Source organism: Copadichromis virginalis, linkage group LG1 (assembly GCF_057382275.1).
Source record: "Copadichromis virginalis isolate Kocher_CV1m ecotype Utaka linkage group LG1, C_Virginalis_male_GT1.1, whole genome shotgun sequence".
In the NCBI taxonomy this organism is placed as follows: Eukaryota; Metazoa; Chordata; class Actinopteri; order Cichliformes; family Cichlidae; genus Copadichromis; species Copadichromis virginalis.
This window is the reverse complement of record NC_140618.1, coordinates 6,440,975-6,462,132: the sequence shown is the minus strand read 5'-3', so window position 1 is coordinate 6,462,132 and position 21,158 is coordinate 6,440,975. Positions and strand designations below refer to the sequence as shown.

Below are 21,158 nucleotides of genomic sequence, written 5' to 3'. Positions count from 1 at the left end.
AATGTCCACTTCATGGGTCTTTAATTATAGTGTGTGGGTCCATGTGTGTGCATGACAGAGTTTGGATTATATTGACAGTAATGAAGTAAAATGGGGATAAAACGGAGGATAAATGCAGAGTGTACATATGTGCACTTTCTTGTTTTTGTGTATTTCGGATATATTTGTCTACAGGCCTGCTATAAGCCATTCTGCAGCCTATCAGTCAGGCCCTCTGTGTTTGTTTGCATCGATCTGTTCCTTCTGTCTTTAACCCTCGGACTGATCCACAGCTCAGCTGGACAGAGAGAGAGCTTTTGGCATTCTGAAGGAAATGTCACAGCTGTCACCAGTGAAACAGATACTTTACCTCACTCACTTACAGCGAGGAGGGAGCAGAGACGCAAGGAGACAAGGTTGGTCTGAAAATATGTTGACATTTGAGCCCAAAAGGCTAATAACTGGTGCCTGTTTCAATGCTGGAAGAAGAAAATTGTACTAACTAACGCACTAACTGGCACCACACTGATAATCTTCTGTTCCCCCAAACCTTTTATACTTTTCCTGACCAGCCCTGTGAAAGATTTGCATCTTGGCACCAACTCTGATATCCACAGTTCTTGTCAATGAGGATTTTTTTTCCTCTTTTTGTTTTTCCTTTTTTTCTTTATAAAATTGTTTGTCCACCACTTGTAATCATTTGGTAATTTCTCATCTGTAATACTTCAGCAGCCTTTAAATATTTTTACTTGTGAATATAAACTTATTGTTTGGCGTCGTTTATTGGATTGGATGATTGAAGTCTGAAGAAACAATTTTTGCAATATCGGCAATTTAAGAATGTATTCATTAATAAACAGGGGTCTTAATACCCTGGCACCCCCCTTGTACAGCCAGTGCGGCTGTGTTGGTCACTCTGACACAAACAGCACCCCCCAGCTGATGCTACCAGTTTCAGTGAGGTTGAGATCAGAATTGCAAGTAGGCAATTCCATCCTCTCCACTCCCAAACTCTGGAGGTAGTCTCTGATAATGAGGGGGCAAGTGTTATATTCTTGGAGGACAGCATTCAGTACCAGACTGTGGAGATATAGGATTGCCACTGGTTGCAGAATCTCATCTTGATAGCACTCGGCGTTGAGATTGCCTCCAATGATGATAAGCCTTGTTTTATGATGGAGGGAGAAGCCGCCCCTCACCATCACACTGCCTCCACCAAAAGCTATTACCGTATCAGTGCGATCTAACTGCCATAGGCCAAATCTGGACTCCTCGCTGAATAATGCTAATCAGCTGCCAATCAGGCACCTGCTTGTCAACACTCGGGGTACCACAAACTAAAAACAAGAGCCTTTAGCAGAATAGGCTATTTAGCATTGGCATAGACGATTTGACAAGTTTTTCATGGGCACAACCCACATACTCAACTATGCTGTGGAAACATTTAAGGAAAAATAAACAAACTTTCCAATGATATAAGATTTAATGCCAAGAAGCACTTTTACAACAAAGAAATAATCGACCAGACACAAATTTCTTTACTCTTCGAGCTAAGTTTTATATTTGTAGTGAAGAGCTTTCAATTTAATAAAAAAAAAAAAAAAGAAGAAGTAAAAAAACAAGGAGAAAATGTAAAAATGTTCCCAGTGTAAACACACCTGACAAACAACAGATGCACAGAATATGAATGAGTGCATATAGTGAGTGGTTGCAAATAGACAGGATGTTATGTCTGTGATTGTGCATTACAGAATAATGGTCTGTATTTTATGCAGAGTATGTATGCTTATGAAAAACAACATAGTTGCAGACATCTGCCATCTATTTGATTATGTGAGATCAAAAAGGTCATCCTAAGGAAACGGATGCCTGACACTTGCTCACCTTTAGCCCTTCACAGTTATAGCACACTGAGGTGTCTGCTCAAGAATTCTGGCTCTAAAGAATATCATATCAAGGAATTCACACACAAAAAAACCAACTTACAGGGCACCAATCACAGTAAACTAAAAATAATCCTAAAATATTTAAGATGATTCTGAAATTAAAAGAACCAAACAGTTTGAATCCAGTGTGATGGTGAATGTAATGTCCCTTCACATTGGAAAAACTTTACAATCTTGCAATGTCAGAGTGTCCCTTTAAGAGGTGCAGGGCAGTGGGTAGTGTGCAAGTTTGGTGGCAAATATTCTCTGGCCACCTTCACTGATATGTGGCCCTGTCTCTCTGCTAGCAAGAAACCAGTGGACTGTGAAACGAGCTTTTCCAAACTTGCCCAAAGCCCACAAAGACGATTTACTATAGCGTTGAAAGATAGAGCAGACGCAAACCTTTAAAAAAAACATTTGCACTGCTACTATATCACCTACACTTCACTTGTTAATGCAGTGAAAAATGACAGTAACTTTTTCCTCTCTATTAAAATGTCTGAAACAGACCAAGAGGGTTGAAAGAGCTGCTTCAAAGATGCTCTTCTCTATCAGTGTTTTTCCCCAGAGGCTGCAACATGGCTGACTTGGTAAATTAGTCAAAACACTTTTAATAAAGAATGAATGCCGTCAATCAACGTCAAAGCAGCTGCACAGGTTTTACACAAGTACACACACTACAAGCATCCATACAAATGTACACCGTTACTTACACACAATTCTCAGCTCCTACGCAAGTACATGCACCAACTCTCACACATACAGGACCATCAATAAACTGTCTCAACATCATGATGCTAGTTCTGATATTCACAGTATACATCCACAACCTTCCCTTACAAAACTACCCCACACACGCCCAGATAAAATGCAAAATCCGGGCCAGGAACAAAGTATAAAGCTCTGCTGAATAAATCCGTCTCTAAGCCAATATGTAGGCCTACTCCACACTGTGTGACTCTGACCCCGATCCATCAAAATGCCTCATTCACAAACATGGCAAAACACACAAACGCAGAATGGAGCCACGCTATTCCCAGAAAAAATAATCTCCTAAAACCATTACAGGGAACAACGTAGGTGCAGTAGCTATGGGGACTTTCACACAGACTTTCAATCCTATTTTGTTCACAACATTTTTTATGCTAAATGTGTATCTGTCTGTGAGTATGTGCAACAAGCTATAAAAGCTCATTACACAGAGTGGAACCAAGTGTGTGTGTGTGTGTGTGTGTGTGTGTGTGTGTGTGTGTGCATACAGTACATCAGTGGAGTGTCCCAACATTAAGAGCAATGAGCAGTGTACTTGCAATAAATACACTGTTGGGTGTGTCTATTCCAGGTTAAGCAATAACATTTGCAAGGGGCACATTACATATTAAGATTGATAAACACACACAAAATATGCAAACCTAAAGTGTCACAAACAAGGTTGGCAGGACTTGTCAAAACCAACCATGTTTGTGAATTTGGTTAAAACGTGAAAAAAAAATTTTTATTTTTTTTTTTAAATCTCAACAACCTTCCACGGCTGAAATCCAACCTGGGACCTTTCATACACATCGTCAAACAATCGGTCACCCAATACATGCTTTAAAGAGTGTTCTTTGAAAGCAAGTACAAAAATGCCCCTCTTTTCGTCGGCCATTTAGCATTCCACACTAATGAAAGCAATACTGCCTATCAGTGACACTGCAAAATATGCATGTCCACAGCTCCTGTTCAATTAAAGAAACAAAGAATCAACGTGTTTCATGCTGGGAACTTCATTCATATGTTAATTGGTCAGCAAAGTATTTCACTAGGGATTTGGGAAAATCAAGTGATTCACATTTCTTCCCACTGACAATCTGAGTGAATCACTCTGTACCTAAAGAGTTAAGTAGGTTATCTGTCATATTATACAAAAAATTTCCATCTAGAGTTCAAATGACTAATACTGGAATATCGGAATATTTAAGCAACTGGTGGTGCTGAAAGACACATCAAAGGATCCCCAAATTTATTAAGATTCATGCTCTGGCTAAAATGGATATATGCAGCAAATGTCATGGGTACTCATCCAATAATAGCTAACACGTTTCTCCAAAAGACAAAAATGTCAATTTTCTAAAGGTTAAAAAATGGATCTTGGAGGTCAGTAAGAATTATTCTTAGATACTTTCTTCAATATTTTACTTTTCTTCTAAAGTTTGCAATATATAATATATATAAAAGAGGTAATGTATATTCACAGGCTACGGTCATGGACGTGAATGCCACAACACACCACTACCACACTTCAATTTACAACACAACTATTCAAAAAGACTGGGCATTTATTCTCAGTTTATCAAGTTACTGCAAATATGGCAGACATAGTACTCCCACAAACCAGACCCGCCAACAGTTTTTGTGGTCTCTTTTTTGGGTCTGTAAAGTTAAACTATCTGTTTAGTTAAGCTTAGATGAATATCAGTGACGTTGATCTTTTCGTTTGTAAGACACCTATGAGAATTTCAAATCCCTTCATACTAAATGCACTTTGGGCACAGGTATTCTCCAAAATGCATGACCTTCAGTGTACAGAAAAATAAAGAAGGGATCCATCCTGTCATTTTCTTCCAATTTCTTTAAAATTAGGGTTAAGGTTGGGGGTTGAGCCTATTCCAGCTGTCACAAGGTGAGAGGTGGGATACACTCTGGACAGGCTTCTACTGGCTAACACAGAGAAAGAGACAACTATTAACACCTACGGCCAACTTAGAATCACCAATTAACCCAAGGTGAATGTCTCTGGACCCTGGGAGGAAGCAGGAGTAGAAGGACAACACAAAACTACACACAGAAGGGGTCCAGCCAGCCAGGGGATTCAAACTCAGAAGATTCTTGTTGTGAGGTAAGTGCTAATCACCACATCACTGTGCTACCCATAAAAATAAGGAATACTTTATCCCATATTTAAGAAATACCTTAACATGACTATCACTCATTCTTTTAGGTTTTCACGTCTGAAATATTCCTTCTCGGAAACTATTTGATAAAACAGGGAAATATACTGGGAAAAAAATACTTTTCACATAACAAAAAGACACAGCAGCAATAACATGTTGCATTGGTTGGTTGTTAAAGCTTAAAATTTCTGTAATATCCTTCCTCACTTAGTGAATGTCTCTCTCTTGCTTTCTCTGTGCAAGTGTCCTGATTCTAAAATGGCTATTAAAAATGCCTCACCAAATGTAAACTTAATCCCTGTATAATCAATTCTTCTTCTTGGCCACTCTTGTTAGGTGGCAAATCTGTTCTCTCCCCCCACCACCACATTATTAGTCACACAATCAACAAGCCACTTCAACACAGAGGTAGTTTAATTGGATGCTGCACAGAGCATTACCATGTCCGTTGCCTAGCAATGGAGCCTTATGCTGGTATTGCCGTCTTTGTGCATGTTTTTCCCCTAAAATGGCATCTAAAATTACCTTGCAATTACTACCTTTCCCTCAGACAAGTTCTTATCATGCTCCTGATACTTCCTTCCAGGCGGTGCTCTTTTTGAAATGAAGTGATGTGGCCCCTGGAGGTTACTGTGATCCTCTACGGGAGACAGATCTTATGAGTGTGAATACTCCCACAGAACATCATTCAAAAGATAAGGACATCTCCTGTAGCCATTTTTGCTATGATGACTACGGAAGCTTTGATGACCACTGAAGCACCTGCTCACATTGGCTGTCTATTTTCTAAAGCTGGACCTCCTGGCTGTCCTGTAAGAGCGGTTTACCTGTTAATTAGGTGTCACTGTGGTGACAAGTAATCAGAAGAGAACATCTACACCTACAATGAAGTGCTTAATGACAGGCTTTCTTTTGTCATTCAAAAAATAAAACAGAGAAATATACTGTACTTTTGTTTTGTGGCATCACCCCTTTTAAGTGCTAACAAATAGTAGCCTGAGGACCATTATTTTGACAAAATGGTCTAAAAATATATCTGGTATATCTACATAATTACATTTTAATGCACAAAGTTTACACAATGAACTCTGTTGGAGAAACTAAATGACAAAAAATGTCACTTTGTTAAAACAGGCGTCAGCTTCCCAAATGTTTTACGAAAGAGATAAATTTACTGCAAAACAAATGAGCATGAAGCTGTTACGAATGTGTTGCAGTTAGAGACAGAGGCTGGGGGAGGATGATGGCAACAAGAGATGATGAGCCATTTGCAATGTGTCACCACCAGGTTGGTTGGCTGAAGTGCCCAATAAGCAAGCTAAATGAGGCCTTGACACTGGCCAAGTAACTATTTCTGACTTCCCCCAGCCCTTTGCTGGCAGTGCTAATGTAGGGAGGTCACCCAATACACTACTATAGTGCTGTTTACAGGGACACTGGACTTAGATTGGGGTCATGACACAGCCCTGCAACAGCCTCAATCCTCCTTGAACGACACTAACAAAATACCTCACTGTAAAATAAGATGCTGAAGAAAGCATCCTTTAAACAGCAGCGCTGACACAAAGTTAAAAACAGAGTAAATATACTGGGTGACCAGTTTATTGGGGTTTCTTAGTTAGATTTATTGCGAAATACAGTAATATAATGTAATATAATCAATGTCTGTTACCTTTAAAAAACAAAAAAAACCCACATCTTTCAATCATCTGCTTGACATGTTGATTGACATGTTGATATGCTGCTATTAGTAGCTTAAGTAAAGACAGGTGCTTTAACTGAGCTACAGTATATGAAAAAAAAACTGCAACCTGGAGATTATTTTAGGCTTCATGAATTCTTTGTTCTTCCATTTTACCTACAAAGAGTGTGCTGAGCAGAAGTGGGAAGTAACAAAGTATAACTACTTAGGTGTCTGTACTTTACTTGAGCATTTATTTTTCTGACAACTTTTTATTTTCACTCTCTACATTTTTATACAAATATCTGTATCTTCTACTTCTTACATTTCCAAATTGAATTTGTTATTTTGGGTTTCCACAAATTTGAGGGAAGTTTTTATTTCTTAGCACTGTTCGCCAAATAAAGCGAACAATGATGCATAAAAGACAATGCTACTTGTGCATCCAGTGCAATTTATAATTTCTGCATAATCTGTAGCAGATGTTCATAAGGCATGGTCTTGGTACTTTAGCATCAAACTAGCATTACCAAAGAGGAGCGAGTATAAAGGGAATAATGGTTTTTTTTGTGGCAAGTAATTCAAAATGCAATTTTTCTATCAGCTCACCAAATATCGGCAACCACATAAGGTACAGTTGCTAGGTTTATCAAAACAGATGCCAAGCGTCTTGTCTGGAGGAAACTAAGCAACAGTCGTCATTTGGGCAATGCCATACCTACAGTAAAGCATGGTGGTGGTAGCATTATGTGTGGGGGCATTTTTCAGCAGTAAGAACTGTGAGATCAGTTCCAGAGAGCTCTAGAGAGCCTGTATCTCAAACCAAGGCAAAGGTTTATCTTCCAACAGAACAGTGACACTAAGCACACAGCGAAGTTCATAAAGAGATGGCTTTGGGACCACTCTGAATGTCCTTGAGTGGCCCAGCCAGAGCCCAAATTTAACCTAAGTGAACATCTCTGGACAGATCTGAAAATGGCTGCACATCAATGCTCCCCAACCCACCTGATGGAGCCTAAACTTCCCAGAAATAGGTGTATATAAATAATGATAATGATGATGATGATGATGATGATGATGATGTATATAAATAGGCGCAAAAAGACTTGAGGCTACAGTAACTGTCTAAGGTGCTTGACTATAAATAATGAATTATGACAAACATATTAATATCATAATAGAATATGAATACGTAAAAGCATCAATGTCACTTTAAAGACAAATTTATTTTAAACTGGCTAACTAACAGGATCCAGATTGTCTTCAAAACTCATTCTCTCCCTGCTTAAGCCGCACTGTTATACTCCAGCCGGTACCGCTTAGAGGAGCAGGTGGTCGCAGCAGACAGCGAGCTGAGCCATTCTCAAGACTCACCCACTGCGTTGCTCACCCCTCCTCCCACCCTTCCTCTGCCCTTTATCTTTCCAGGCATCCTTTTATTTCAAACCATCCATCCTTTCCGGCTCAGCTTTATCACTCCATCACTTCCTGCCTACTTTTCTCTCCTCTCTCTTCCTCCATCTGCATGCCCCCACAGATAGCAGCAGCCAAAGAGTCTGACATCGACCAGATGTACAGCAAGTGTCCCCACCCCCCACAGGTTCTTCTCTCTAAGCTGTTTCCTTGCATTCACCACAGCAAGTGATTGTAGTTGAATGTACTTGACAAGTCATAAGAATTTACTATAATGATCACTGTCCTTGTGTGTTTTCTGTGATTGCACATATGCACTGCAAGATATGACTACCTAAAGCAGAGAACCTAAAAAAAAAGTAAAAGACAGGCTGACGTGTAGGCCATCACTCTGACAGACAAGCTGCAGCACACTTGATAAAGAAACACATTCTAATTTGTATTAAAACAACCCCCAAAAAACAAAGATTTTTTTTTTCAATTCTGCAACAAAAAGGGGAAATTTATTGACTTTCTCCTAATCCCTAAACAGATTAAATATGAATTAAAATCTTCTCTGGTTAAATTGTGACAGCCTTGGGAAAAACCTCATAGCTCAAAAAGATACCTGCAGTGAGTATGACATGACTAAATCCTTTCTGATTACCTTAAACACAAGGATTAGCTTCCAGAGGAAAAACAAAAATCCTCCCATAAGTATAAGTGACAGCGCTACACTTAGTGGGCAGAAGGACAGGAGTGAGATGCTGTAAAACAAGAATGAGGTGATTTCTCCATTCACTGGTGAAGAAAATGACTGTTCCATTTTCCCCTAGTCAAGCTGAACTTGTGGCATTAAATATATTTTGGTCTTTTTTTCCCAGTTCCTCAAGTTCTCTCTAGAAAAGGAATAAAATAAAAAATACATCTTTGCAGAATGAACTTTATGAAACAATTCAGCTACACCACATCTGCATCGTATGGAGATTTTTGGAGAAAAATGCACCAGTTCTTTTTTTTTTTTTTTTATGAACACTAAATTTATTCAGGAGATTATATGGATTTTATGTCTCCAAACACCAAAAGGTTATGTTTGCAGCTGTAAGAAGACAGTGATTACTGTGGTTTACAGTAGGCAGGGTCTCCGTGCTGCACTGACTGATACAAATAAATAGAAAAAAATGGCATTATGGACAAAGTCACTATAAATAAGTAAAAACTAACAAATGATACATTTTAACAGCAAAAGGATCCAGATTTTTCTTTTTTTGGGTGGCAGGGTGGGGGGGAATGCTTACTTTTCAATCAATTCATAAGCTTTACTAAATAAAAGACTATAAAAGACTCAGTCTCAGAAGTCATGCTTTAAAATAGGTGATAACAGGTATCAACCTTTACACCAAAACAGTACAAGGACACCAGCAGAGGAATGAGCCACAAAACAAAACAGTGTTGAAGAGATTTAGGTCTCAGCTGAAACTGATCATAGGCCAACAGAAATGGAGCAATATGCTAGCAAGAAGGTTAAGTGGAAGGCAACACTGCACTTTTAGAGTGAGGTGACCATAGGCAGTGTTTTCAAAGCCAGGCTTTATGTAAACATTATTCACGCTTGGGGTCTTGTATGTTCTGGCTGTAGGAACCAGGCCCTGTAGGAGGTTTTCTAGAGTTGTTTTTATGGGAGAAAAAAAACCTACCAATTCCAGGCCACGTCTTAGTGTGCCATGAACCTATGCCCAAAGGGCTTGGTTAAACTGCTGCAATCAGTGGTGGTGGAAACCTATTCCATCCTCCCTTGGGTCACAATGGAAACAATGTCTAAAAGGCTTGATTAGTGGGGAGTTTCTGTGAACTCCCAACCTCACACATGCGCCAGCTACAGCATTGGAAAGGTTCCTCCTGGATTTTTTTCCACCTTTTTTTCCTCTTAGTAGCTGTACTCAATTCCACGTTCAAGGTTATCAAACACCCGTAGTGCAAACATGCAGTGACACAAAATGTCTCAAAATTATAGAAAATGAGATCCTTGTAGCACCTTACTGTACAGTGTAAGCTCACTTTATCGACCTGCTGAACGATTTGAAACAACAAATGATTTGGGTATATTTTGGGCAAATCAGGAGGTGATTAGGGGTAAGAAATTTGTGCAGTTAAACAAAGCAATGCATTTGCAGTGATGGTGAATTATGCCGGGAGATCACAAATCATAAATTGAGGGAAAACATTTCTATATCGTTATGCAGGAAATATTATTCCACTACAGAAACAAAAGAAAAGTCCCAACATGAAGCCAAAGATGACCAAAAAAGGAATAAAATAATACTCATTTAGTTTAATTTTAGTTTTTTTAAATTTATGTGCATGATACATCAGTAAAGTATCATAGGCACTTTTGCAATATGCAGTCATTTATGATCGAAGTTTCTCTGATAATTTCCCTTAAGTCAATGTAACCTTTGTACAAGGTTGTGACAGTTTTGAAAACATGCAAAGCTGAAAGACTTGATACAATTGACAACATAAGTTGTACTAAGAACACCAAAGCATTTTACAGTTGTTATTCATGCTTAGGCAATGCTTAAACATCAGACTTACCAGCAGTGAAGTCCTTGTTGAGGTCAATGAAAGCATTGGAGTGAGGCATACGCATGGCGCCAGTTAAACTCAGTGCTTTGCTGCACACTTCAGTCCTAAGAGAAGCCAAAGTTATAAAACAACCAAAGAATTTAGACACACCACAGAATTGAGCTTCAGGTGTAACAGCACTAGAAATAAAGATAGAAAACTCTTAGTTTGGAAACTTTTCCATTACCTTTTGGTGAGATAGCAGACTACACTGGAGGAAGAGCTGATGACTCCAAAAACATCTGGAATCATGTCCCCATTAAAACTGAAAAGATTGTTTTTCTTTTAATGAAAACAAGACTTCAGGAGAGACGGAGATCACCAAAGTAGTCATTTTGAAGGACTTCAATGATGAGGGAGGTAAAACATGAGGTAATGGTTGCTAATATATTGGAAAAGTTAGATAAGATTTATTATTGAAAACTAAGACAAAAAAAACTCTGTAAAAACCAAGTTTGACTAAAAATGCACAAATGGAGCCAAAAATCGAAATCAAGCAAATTATTTAAAATTCAAAGCAATTCATGTAAATTTACACTGATACTTACTCCATGACAAGAGGTTGATCACTAAAGGTGTGATTCAGCTTAATCCCCCCTCCAATATCTATACAAAATGAAGAAGGTAAAAAGGCCTTGAGTATTAATGGTTTGACAAGAACACAGAACAGAAATCAGTGGTTTTGCTTAACTGAAGTCAACAGCTACAAATTGCTAAAAATAGCTAAAGCTTGAAATATTCATTATGCAATGGTTTTTCTTGTATATATATTCTGCCTGTAGTTCAATAAAAAAGGAATCCCTAAACAGAAAATATACACATAAAAAAGAAACTAAAAAAGAAACAAATCTGAATAATCAGGTGATGAGCTTCTACTGGCATTGTATATTAAGCAAAAGTTGGTAACATGTGGAAAATGAGGTATCATTTTTATTGATCTAGTTAATGTTTATTGTTTTGGACTGAATGGTGATAGCCTATAAAAGAAAAAAGGACAGCAGTTGCTAATAAAATTAACAATGTGTCTTTTAAATTACGGTTTCCCAGTGAGTCATGATATTGTGGCAGTGACCCTCCAAAAGGTCCTAAAAGTGAAACATCTATGCTTTCTTCACTGTAAATTACTGCAATACCAACTCTAAAACAGCAAATGGAAAGTTTGGCGGGCAATGTACACATTTTGTGATTTATGTTACATCATGTGTTGCAGCAATGATTGATTCACTAAGAATTACTGCATTGCAATAATATGCCTCCATCAACTTGTAATATAAGCAGTAAAATCTGTGGGGAAATTAATATGTGTGGATACAAAGTTTAGTATCACCAATGACAAATCTGAGCAAATGCATAATCTTGACAATGTTTTGCTTCTGTTGTAACAAGTGGATAGAGAGGCCAAGACTTTCTGTTCTCTCTACCAACCATTGTTTACAAATGCAATTTAAAAAAAATTAAAGTATCATCAGAGAGTAGAAACGGTTTTTGAGTTTCCATTTCAGCAAGCATTGATGGTTGTCGATCTCTATGTGTTAGTCCTGGGAGAGACTCGCGACTTGTCCAGGGTATGGCTTTTTCCTGTGACGGCAGGGCAGCATTTGTAAATAAATCACTATTAGAGCTGTACCTAATGTCTGGTTGTGCCCCCAAAAGATGAAAACTTCTGTTTCCTGGCCATTCTTAGCTGTGAGAAGGACATCCATCTGAGAGTCTCCATCATAATCTCCGGGAACCACGCTGGTGATGTTTCTGAAACAGCAAGAAAAGTACTGAGTAAACATAATGCTGAAATGCGAGTAAGTTCAGTTTGTCAGCACTGAACATACTTACAATCATAAATTAAGACCAGTGCCATAATAAAGCTAATGGAGTGAAATAACAAACACATATGCATACTTTCCCAAAATGTTTTTGGCTTGAACTTTGGGCTTGAAGTAAGGTGGTTTGGAGTCAGCCAAGAATATGACCAAATCAGTCTCTGAAACAAAAAGAAGACAATATAAAGACGTTTAAAAAATTTAAGTTTACTTACTTTTTATTTAAGTATATATTTTTCACAAGTCATTCTGAAATGTCATTGCAGAGAAAACACAGGTGCATTTAATAAAAATACAGCAAGACCAGGCTAATTGTCGTCCAGAGGTGGACTTCCCCCCCCTCTGGCTGCTATGAGACGTTTAAACTTCGGTTTTAAAAATAAAGAAGCAAACCAAAGCTACATTGTAGCTCAATGTGTAGGTAAAAACGCATTTTATATACATTAATACATGTCAAATTACATTTTATATTAAATTGATTACATTTAGTGTTTTAACTCAATATACATAATTTGTGCAAACTGTTAATAAGAAGCCTTACTGACTGTTTGCTGTGTGAAGTGTGGATGAGTAAACCTACGTTCTTTGATCGTGAAGATGTCTGTCTGTTTATCCGAATTAAAATCTCCGAAAGCTGCCACCGTCCCATAATTCCCGGGACCGAAAAGGTCGGCCGTTACATCTTGAAGAGCAAATGTGTTATACTGTCCCCCCAAAAGTAACAAAAACGCTAAAGTAATTAATTTAAGCGTCCAAATCATCTTCCTGTCAGTGTAGCTCCCAACAACAACACTGACTGTAATACGGCGCACTGCTTTACAGCAGAAGGAAATGGTAGCTGCTTTTTAAGTAATTACACATAACATTTAACGGCGTTAAGCATATGTCGTGCTTTTTTATTTCTAGTGGGAAAAGCTGCAAGTAACGTTTAGAAATAAAGATAAATAATATGACATTAGAATTTCCTTATTTACGTCAGTGTCGTGCTCCCCGAGCTATTTCACAGCTATCAAGTCACTGAGAGTTACTTAGAAACAAACCGGAAACGGAAAGAAATTGTGTTCTTAATAAATATGAGACACATATTAACTATCGAAATGAGTGCGTTAATAAAAATAAATTCAATATCTTAACACGCAGAAGATAATTTGTGGAAACACTCGGGCTTTATTTACCGGTAAGCCACGGCAGAATTTAGCCTTATGATTTCTTACCCTATGCTGAGAAGCCCGATTCGCGTTTTATTTTGAAAGAAGCTACCGGATACACCTTAGCTTTGTAGCTACTTTAACACTTTCATAAACATGGCGAGCTTAGCAGATGTCGGGTGGAAGCTCTTGGAATTTAAAGCCCGATCAAAGCGATCAGGTCTGACATAACTTTGCATGATCTTCTGCATTGTGACACGCCCGCTTTTTCTGTTGTGCTTGCAGTGCCTCTGTACGTAGTGCCTCTGTTCTGCCCGTTTTAATGTGTCTACTGCACTGTTGGTAGAAGCATGAAAGGTCAGAGGTGTAAATGTGAAGCACTCAAGAGCTATTTTAAGAGCTTCTCATCAGGTCGCTGTGAGATCTCGCCCATAGTAAAACTGTGCTGCTGTATATTACTGTGTTAAACTGTGTTCCTGAAGGACTGTGCGGGCCTGTGAAAGCTGACACATTATGCTACTCTTGCGCTGGGGGAATGTGTCGGATATTGCACAAACGTTACCTAAACTCTTAACTGTCGCCAGCTGTAAGAAGCCAACCATTTTAAGAACTGCTGATAACCATCTACTTTAAAAGAGATCTTGGTGTGAAATTATGATTTAACAAGAGGTGTATCCCAGTGTAGCCTAATAACGCAGCATTCTGAAAGCATACCATTTATGTTATGAAGAATAAAGTGCAGTAATTAGTCAAATTATGTCCTAATATAGTGATGTAGTCATTTAAACCATGTATTGTCATCTTTCATTATAACTCTACTCTTCATCACTCATTTCTAAAGAAATACAATGGATTGTAATTTCTTGCATGTTCTTGATTATTGTCGTCATCCCAGGATGTAATTCGTTGTTGATTCATGCATGTCTAAAATTGTAACTCTCTGCTACTAACTCATTTACTGTGAATTGCTGTAGATTTGTGATTTAGCTGAGAGTCGCTTGGCCTTAAATTCACCTTTTGAGAATGGCCGGTTCGGCTGCGATTACCAAGCTCCACCGGACAGTTTACAGACTCGGTAAGTAGTGACAGCAGATCTGAGGGAAACAGCTGAAGGGGACATAGGTGACGATATCTGGACTCTAGACCATATACTTATTTCACGATTACAGGAAAACATATGTTGTGAATGTGATCATCCTATTCCTTCAAACAGCAACCCAGAAAAGTTCAGGTCAGAACATTTTTTTCCGTGTTTACAAGAAAAGAAAACCATCTCATGCTTGGACTGTTGGGAATTCTGACGTGCAAAGTAGAGTATTACCCATAATCTTCTGTAATTTCACACTGTTGATACAGTGTGGCTTATGTGGATTAAACTCAGAAGAATTATATTGCTCCTCCACAGTAAGCATGAAAGATCCTGATATGGCACAAAATGAATTTACAGTATTAATGAAGTCACTGAAGTTAGTCAGGGGATTGTTTAAAACCAAGCAAACAGTGACAGCTTACATTTGTCTGATCTCATGTTAGAAATTAAAATTGGAACATTGTACTTCCTCCATGCCTGTTTAAAGTGTTATCTTTAAAAAGAGATGGATTGGCTTTGTCCCCAGCAACTTTTATGCTGATGGAAATTATGCTAATTTCAGTAAGAATGTGAATTTTTCAGTACCTGTGGTACTGACCCAAGGTCAAACCTATTAAAATGCAAATCTCAGCAAAGTGAAAAGTGTCTGAAAATAGAGAAAGTCTAACAAATTGGGGCTTCCCTCAAACTGCTACTCTCTCTCAGTTCAGAGGAAAATGTCTGCTCACGAGTCGCAGCTACTTTCTGAATGTTTAGCTCAGGGCTTGAATATCATTTTGTGTGCTGAGACTTTTGTGAGTCTCAGCACAGATGTGTTGCAGTGAAAAACAGAATGTACTGATAGCATGTGTGTATTGTTTCTGTGTTTTGTCTGCTGCCTGTTCTTGTGTCCCAAGCTGACAAAAGCCGTGGCCAGAGCATTATCCATTCAGGTTGTCTTTGTGTACATACAAAGGTTTGTCCAATAGATATGACAAGTCATAATCTCTCTAAAGATAAACAGAGTTTGGTGGCCAAAGGTCAAACTCACTTTGACCACTCAAGATATGCCTCAAGACATTATGTGCTAATTCTTACAGTCAGATAGAAAATGTCAACACTTCTTTATTCTATCCAAAAGTTCAAAGGTCAGCTTTACTGTGATATCACAATGTTTGCAAAAACACTTTTTGTCCATTGTGCCGTAACATGGAAAAAGACATGGGGATTTTGGCGTTATTTCATAATTCGGTCTCTACCTTTTTAATTTCTGCATAAATTAATGGCTGTCAGAAGTCTCTTCCTGTTAAAATGGAGTTTTTCCTTCCCACCATCGCAAAATGCCACTTATAGGATGTTGTTTGATTGTCGGGGTTTTCTCCAGAATACTGTAGGGTCTTTATCTTATATTAAAAAGTCCTTTGAAACAACTGTTGTTGTTATTTTTGGCTATAGAAATAAACTTGAATTGAATTGAGATGAAATCTATATTACTGTATAGATCAATGTAAACATCAGCTTTAGTTTGATGGATACATACAACCGCAAGCCTACAATTTTAGTCTTCTTTTTTAACTGGAAACATCCAACAAAAAATAAATGTATTCTGAAACTGTTGCTAAACTTAAACCTCTAAAGAACATCAGTTTTGGGAATGCTATTGAAGGACTGTGTTTGCAAGTGTTTGTGTTTAATATGTATATTCTTCTTCAGGCTCCATCTATGAACCTCTGAAGCTGTCAAATCTCCAGCGGGAAGATGAACCCCTCTGGGAGAAGCTGGACCGCTACTACAGTGCAGGTAAATACATTTGCTCACTCTTTGGAAGCTGCGGATTAATAATGTAAAGATGTGTAGAAGAAATGGCAATCAGAGGAGTTTGCAGGCATTTTGGTACTTTTATGGAGGAGTCTGATCATTCACGTGTAATATTTTTCCCCTGATGTAATTGTATTAATTTCCACTCAATTTCTGCCATGTCATTAAACATAAGAGAAACTAGTCCCTGTTATTCCGTATTACAGGAACATTAGATCGCTAATTTCCCATAGTAATTCCAACATCATCAAGTTTATGAGTCTTTGACACCCACATAATCTACACAGTATCTCAGTGGTTTGACTTCATCTTTTATGTTCTCTCACTGTATAACTGCAGTGCACAGCTTTTAATATTTTAAAACTGCGCCGAAAAAGTTTCTACATTGTCTTAGATCAGAGGTTCCCAAAGTGTGGGGCCCGCCCATTGCAGGGGGGGCGCGGTATGAAAAGAAAAAAAAAAGGAACGCTTTGGACACTGCTAGCATAATGGACAGGTTTTTAACGGGGCTCCCACACAAACGCAAAGCAGGAGATGAAGCATCGCCAAATATGCTTCCTAACATATTTGAAGCATATCTGCCCTTTAGCTTCACCTGCACAAGTGCCGAGGTAGCTCTCCCCTGCAGAATTGGTTTTCCCTGCGTCGGGAGGATCCGCTGGGCTCTCCAAATCACGGACAAACAGTATCCTACATTCTTGATTTTTAGTTCACAAACACTTGCTGTAATGACTAACTACTCCTGACATTTTGGAGATGTTAGCTCTTTATACAGTAAAGTTACAGCGGGATACAAATAACATCAGCCTGATCCTGCCATGATTTGTTCCCCGGTTCAAATCACAGACAAACAGTGTCCCACAGTTTTTTGTGTTTTTGAACCCATTTTGCACAAAGAGGCATTTTTTTAAAAAATGTTTTGATAGCAATGTTGAATATTATTACACAGGAAACAACAGAAACAACAAGTAAAATAATCACACCGTGACGCCTCTGCCTTTCTAAATAGAGGGACAGTAACTGCGTGGGTATATGTAAGTGTGTAAAACCTGCAGATAGTCAGATTAACAGTAACAGTATTTTGTCTCTATCTGCCATTCTGCAATTCATCTCATGTAAACAATTACATGGCGCACAGCGTGACGTGAAAAAAGGCACATACCTTTGACGTTGCGTGATGAACTCTGTATTCCTCGTCCACACGTAAACGCAGAAAAGGAGTTTTAACAAATCTCAGTTTTCTGTGATTCGATTACATGTGGAGGAAAGGCCCAAACGCATAGAAACAGCTGCGTTTTCAAAAATACCCATGTAGGTGTGGACACAGCGTAACAGAGTTAGTAGTGGATTTTACTACTACCTGTAATTTATTGCAGTTTACTTGTATTTGCTTAATTGTTTACTAAATGTTTGAGGTGTGAAATAAAGCGCAATGGAGTTTGGAAACAATATGGGTGTGTGTGGTTGGAGGATGTGTTTGTGCGAGGGGGTGGGGGGTTAGGTGATGGGGGGGCGCAAACATTTTTCTTGTAAAACAAAGAGGGCCCAGCAAAAAAAAAAAAAAGTTTGGGGACCACTGTCTTAGATAATGCCTTTCACTGTTTCTGTAATCTCAACAGAGCATCAGGTTGCATGTGTTAAGGCATGATCATGATGGAATTTAAACATAATCTCTCTAACCTCAGCTTTAACAGTCTCCAACCAACAACAGTGCTTTCAGTGTGTAGCTCCCCTGTTAAATGTCACAGAAGATGATGTAGAAAGTTCCAAAATACCTGGAAAGAAAGGTTTTATAGCCTAGGCATTCTTTTTATATATTATCCAAAATGTGTCCTCATCTCTGTCTTGTGTACCTGTTTCAAACTATATTTTCCTAATTTACAAGGTGTCATATATTCGTCTGAGTTTTATTTTAAGGTTTATTCAGTTTAAATGCTGGTTTTACTGTGATGTTGGACTGGAAAAACCTACAGTGTTCTATAACTGGATATCCTTTCCTCTCCATAAACCTGTGGCCCACTGGCAACACTGCTGAGCTATTGTATACGGCAGTATTTAGTATTTATTTATTTATTGTCATTGTCAAGAACAATGAAATTGCGTTTGGGGCGTCCATACAACCCCAAAAAAAGAAGAAAATAATAAATACCCCTTAAAACCCAAGTGTACATATTTAACCCAGTGTGACTCCAATGCAATAAGACAATCCTTAGCAATAATGTTCGTAGAAATTCAGACAAAGACCTGAGAAACATGACAAAATACAACAATGCAACCCATTCAATATTATTGTACTGTGAGATATGATATCAGATATGATAGTAAAGGCTGCATTTGTTTTGTCATTGCCAATATTCTTAAATTGCAGCCTTGGGTATAGTGATTACATCTTGCAGACATACATTATTGTTTGGAGAGAGACTCAGCTGGCAGGATAAAGGCCAGACATGGGAGTTCACCAATGTTAAAGATGCAGGAGCATTTACCGCAGCATGCATTGAGCTGCAGTGGTGAGAACAGTGTTTGGATCTGTTACTTAAGTAAAAGCAGCAAGAGCGGTTTGAAATAATGTGCAACAAGTAACGATCCCACTTTAGCAAATCTCAATATTGGACAGAGCTAAGAAGAAGTACTGGCACCAAAATGCAATTATAGCACCAGAAGTAAAAGTACTCATTAAGAAAAAAGCCTATAGTGCAGTGTTCTTTACATACTCTGTGACAATACTATATACCAGCGTTCCCCAACCCCCGGGCCACGGACCGGTACCAGCCCATGAGTCTTTTGGTACTGGGCTGCGAGAGGTGAGGCTTGGGTGTGAAATTTATGGTTTTCAGGGTTTTCATTGCTTTTTATGGTTAACTCGGTTTCCCTGGGTCTTTCCCTGTGTGTTATGAATAAATCTTCTGTTTTTAGGTACCGGTACTGATTTTATTTTGTTGTTTTTATCTGCGACCCCTTAAAGGCCAGTCTGTGAAAATATTGTTGGACATAAACCGGTCCGTGGCCCAAAAAAGGTTGGGGACCGCTGCTATATACTATAGCCTCTTAGAATATAATAGTCATATTAAAATCAAAATAATCCAAAAGCTAATAAACAAATCCTGGTAACTAATACCTGAAGCTGCAGAGTACATTTTATAAATGTTAGATACTCATCACTCGGTTGGTATTATCTGAGTAAGGACAATTAAATGACTTTCCAGTGTGTATTACTGCTTCAGAGCCTTTTAGGGTTTGGGCAGTACAGATACTGATACATGAGCACATTTCACCGCTGATGTCAAGTTCTTTTGACCTGTGTGATTGCAGTGTACCATGCCCTGGTACTGATCTGGTATGATTGAAAAAGAAAAGCACAGAACTCCAACCCTTCCTTGCAGACAACTGCCTCTGGTGAATAATTTTCAGCCGAGCTTCACAATCTATAAGGCGTGTGAGAGGGCAGTGTCTCTGTGCTTTCAAAAAAAAAAAAAAACAGCCACAAAATACATAAAATCATGAACCTCATTGTGGTCTGCGAGAGCGTTTGTCTTCAAAAGGATGCGTGTGCATGAGAGAGCGAGCGGGCGAGAGGATTGAAAGGCCTTTAAGTTCAGAATAAAGAAAAGACAGAGTAATGGGGTAAAATTTACACAGAAAAAGAGAATAACTGAAATGTACTCAGACCTGGAACATTAAACGGTAGCCAGCGGGTGAGGGGGGGGGTGAGTGGTGGTTGGGAAAGGAAATCATGCCTAGCATATGTATGTGCTAAACTTATTGGCGAAAGCTGTTAACATCTTAGGAAGTCGAAGATGTTAATAGATAAAATCCCAACATATTGAACATATACGCAAAATCATGCCTACATTAGCAGAAGCTTGTCTCATTAGTTTGAAACTAACTGTGAGCTACAGACACACAAATTTGGTTATGGATAGCCTGTGTGGCTTGGTCCAGGTGATAATTCTAGAATGTGTAATCAATAAGGAGGCACCAGCCTCACTGCAGGAGAGATAAATACGCATTAGTGCTGATTACAGAATTACCTGCAGCTGTTAGTGCAGCACTGTGGCTGCCAGCCTTACCTCCCAGTCCACACAGGCACCTCCCCACAATGCCACACAGCTTTAGCATCCTCAATTTCAGAATTCATTCAGATCACCCGTTTGTATGTATTCTAGCCCGCTGTTCTATAAAAGTTAAGATTAGACTTTTTATTGCTTTCATTTATTGGTTTCATAAATGTTTGTGTGACAGGGACAATAAGCTGGCAGAAGGCTAAACAGCAAATTGCAGTCAAATGTGGGACTGTAAAGCTGCTGTGCTCCTCACAAATGGATATCGGTGTGTCTAGCGATAACCTTTTTCCTGACACAGCTTTTGGCTTATTTAATAAATTGCTGAGGTGTAACTAATAGCATTAATGTTGGTTCTGCTCTACTTAGATGTGCCTGTGAATATTACTTCTGAGCCATTGTACACTATTGCAGAGTTCAGGCACTGCAACACTTAGACTGAATGCATCTGTTATTAATCTCGTAGACTGTCAGAATGTCTGCCGTGAGACTGTTCTGTGTTTGGCGGCCTTAATGAGAATGTGAGGACAGTTAAACAAAATGGGTAATAAGGTGGCAATTTGCCGTTATTAGCTGGTCAACACGTATTGTAGTAATCTAAGCGAAATATGAAACAACAGAAAACTGTCTCTTTATGTTTGTTTTGCCTTCTGATGATAAACTGGATTCGCCTTTCTTTTTATTTTACAGTAAAATCAATACAAGTA

General features: G+C 38.6%; 2 protein-coding genes across 4 annotated transcripts in view; one reads left to right on the top strand and one right to left on the bottom strand.

Moving 5' to 3' along the window:
- itfg1 (integrin alpha FG-GAP repeat containing 1) overlaps positions 1 to 13,316 on the bottom strand; it is a 159,464-nt gene extending 146,148 nt beyond the window's left edge. The window contains exons 1-6 of the mRNA XM_085436741.1: positions 12,936 to 13,316; positions 12,435 to 12,516; positions 12,166 to 12,287; positions 11,087 to 11,144; positions 10,726 to 10,803; positions 10,509 to 10,603 (exon numbers count right to left, since the gene is read on the bottom strand). Of these exons, the coding sequence (XP_085292867.1) occupies positions 10,509 to 10,603; positions 10,726 to 10,803; positions 11,087 to 11,144; positions 12,166 to 12,287; positions 12,435 to 12,516; positions 12,936 to 13,116 (616 nt within the window). The 5' untranslated portion in view covers positions 13,117 to 13,316. The remainder of the gene's footprint in view (positions 1 to 10,508; positions 10,604 to 10,725; positions 10,804 to 11,086; positions 11,145 to 12,165; positions 12,288 to 12,434; positions 12,517 to 12,935) is intronic.
- A 323-nt stretch (positions 13,317 to 13,639) lies between these two features.
- Positions 13,640 to 21,158, top strand: part of phkb (phosphorylase kinase, beta) — a 100,034-nt gene continuing 92,515 nt past the window's right edge. For 2 of the 3 annotated variants that reach the window (XM_085436554.1, XM_085436480.1), the window contains exons 1-2: positions 13,640 to 13,723; positions 16,286 to 16,372. In XM_085436554.1, coding sequence (XP_085292680.1) covers positions 13,660 to 13,723; positions 16,286 to 16,372 — 151 coding nt within the window. In that variant the 5' untranslated portion in view covers positions 13,640 to 13,659. Of the gene's footprint in view, positions 13,724 to 14,477; positions 14,579 to 16,285; positions 16,373 to 21,158 lie in introns of all 3 variants that reach the window. The other variant, XM_085436635.1, reaches the window with a different exon arrangement.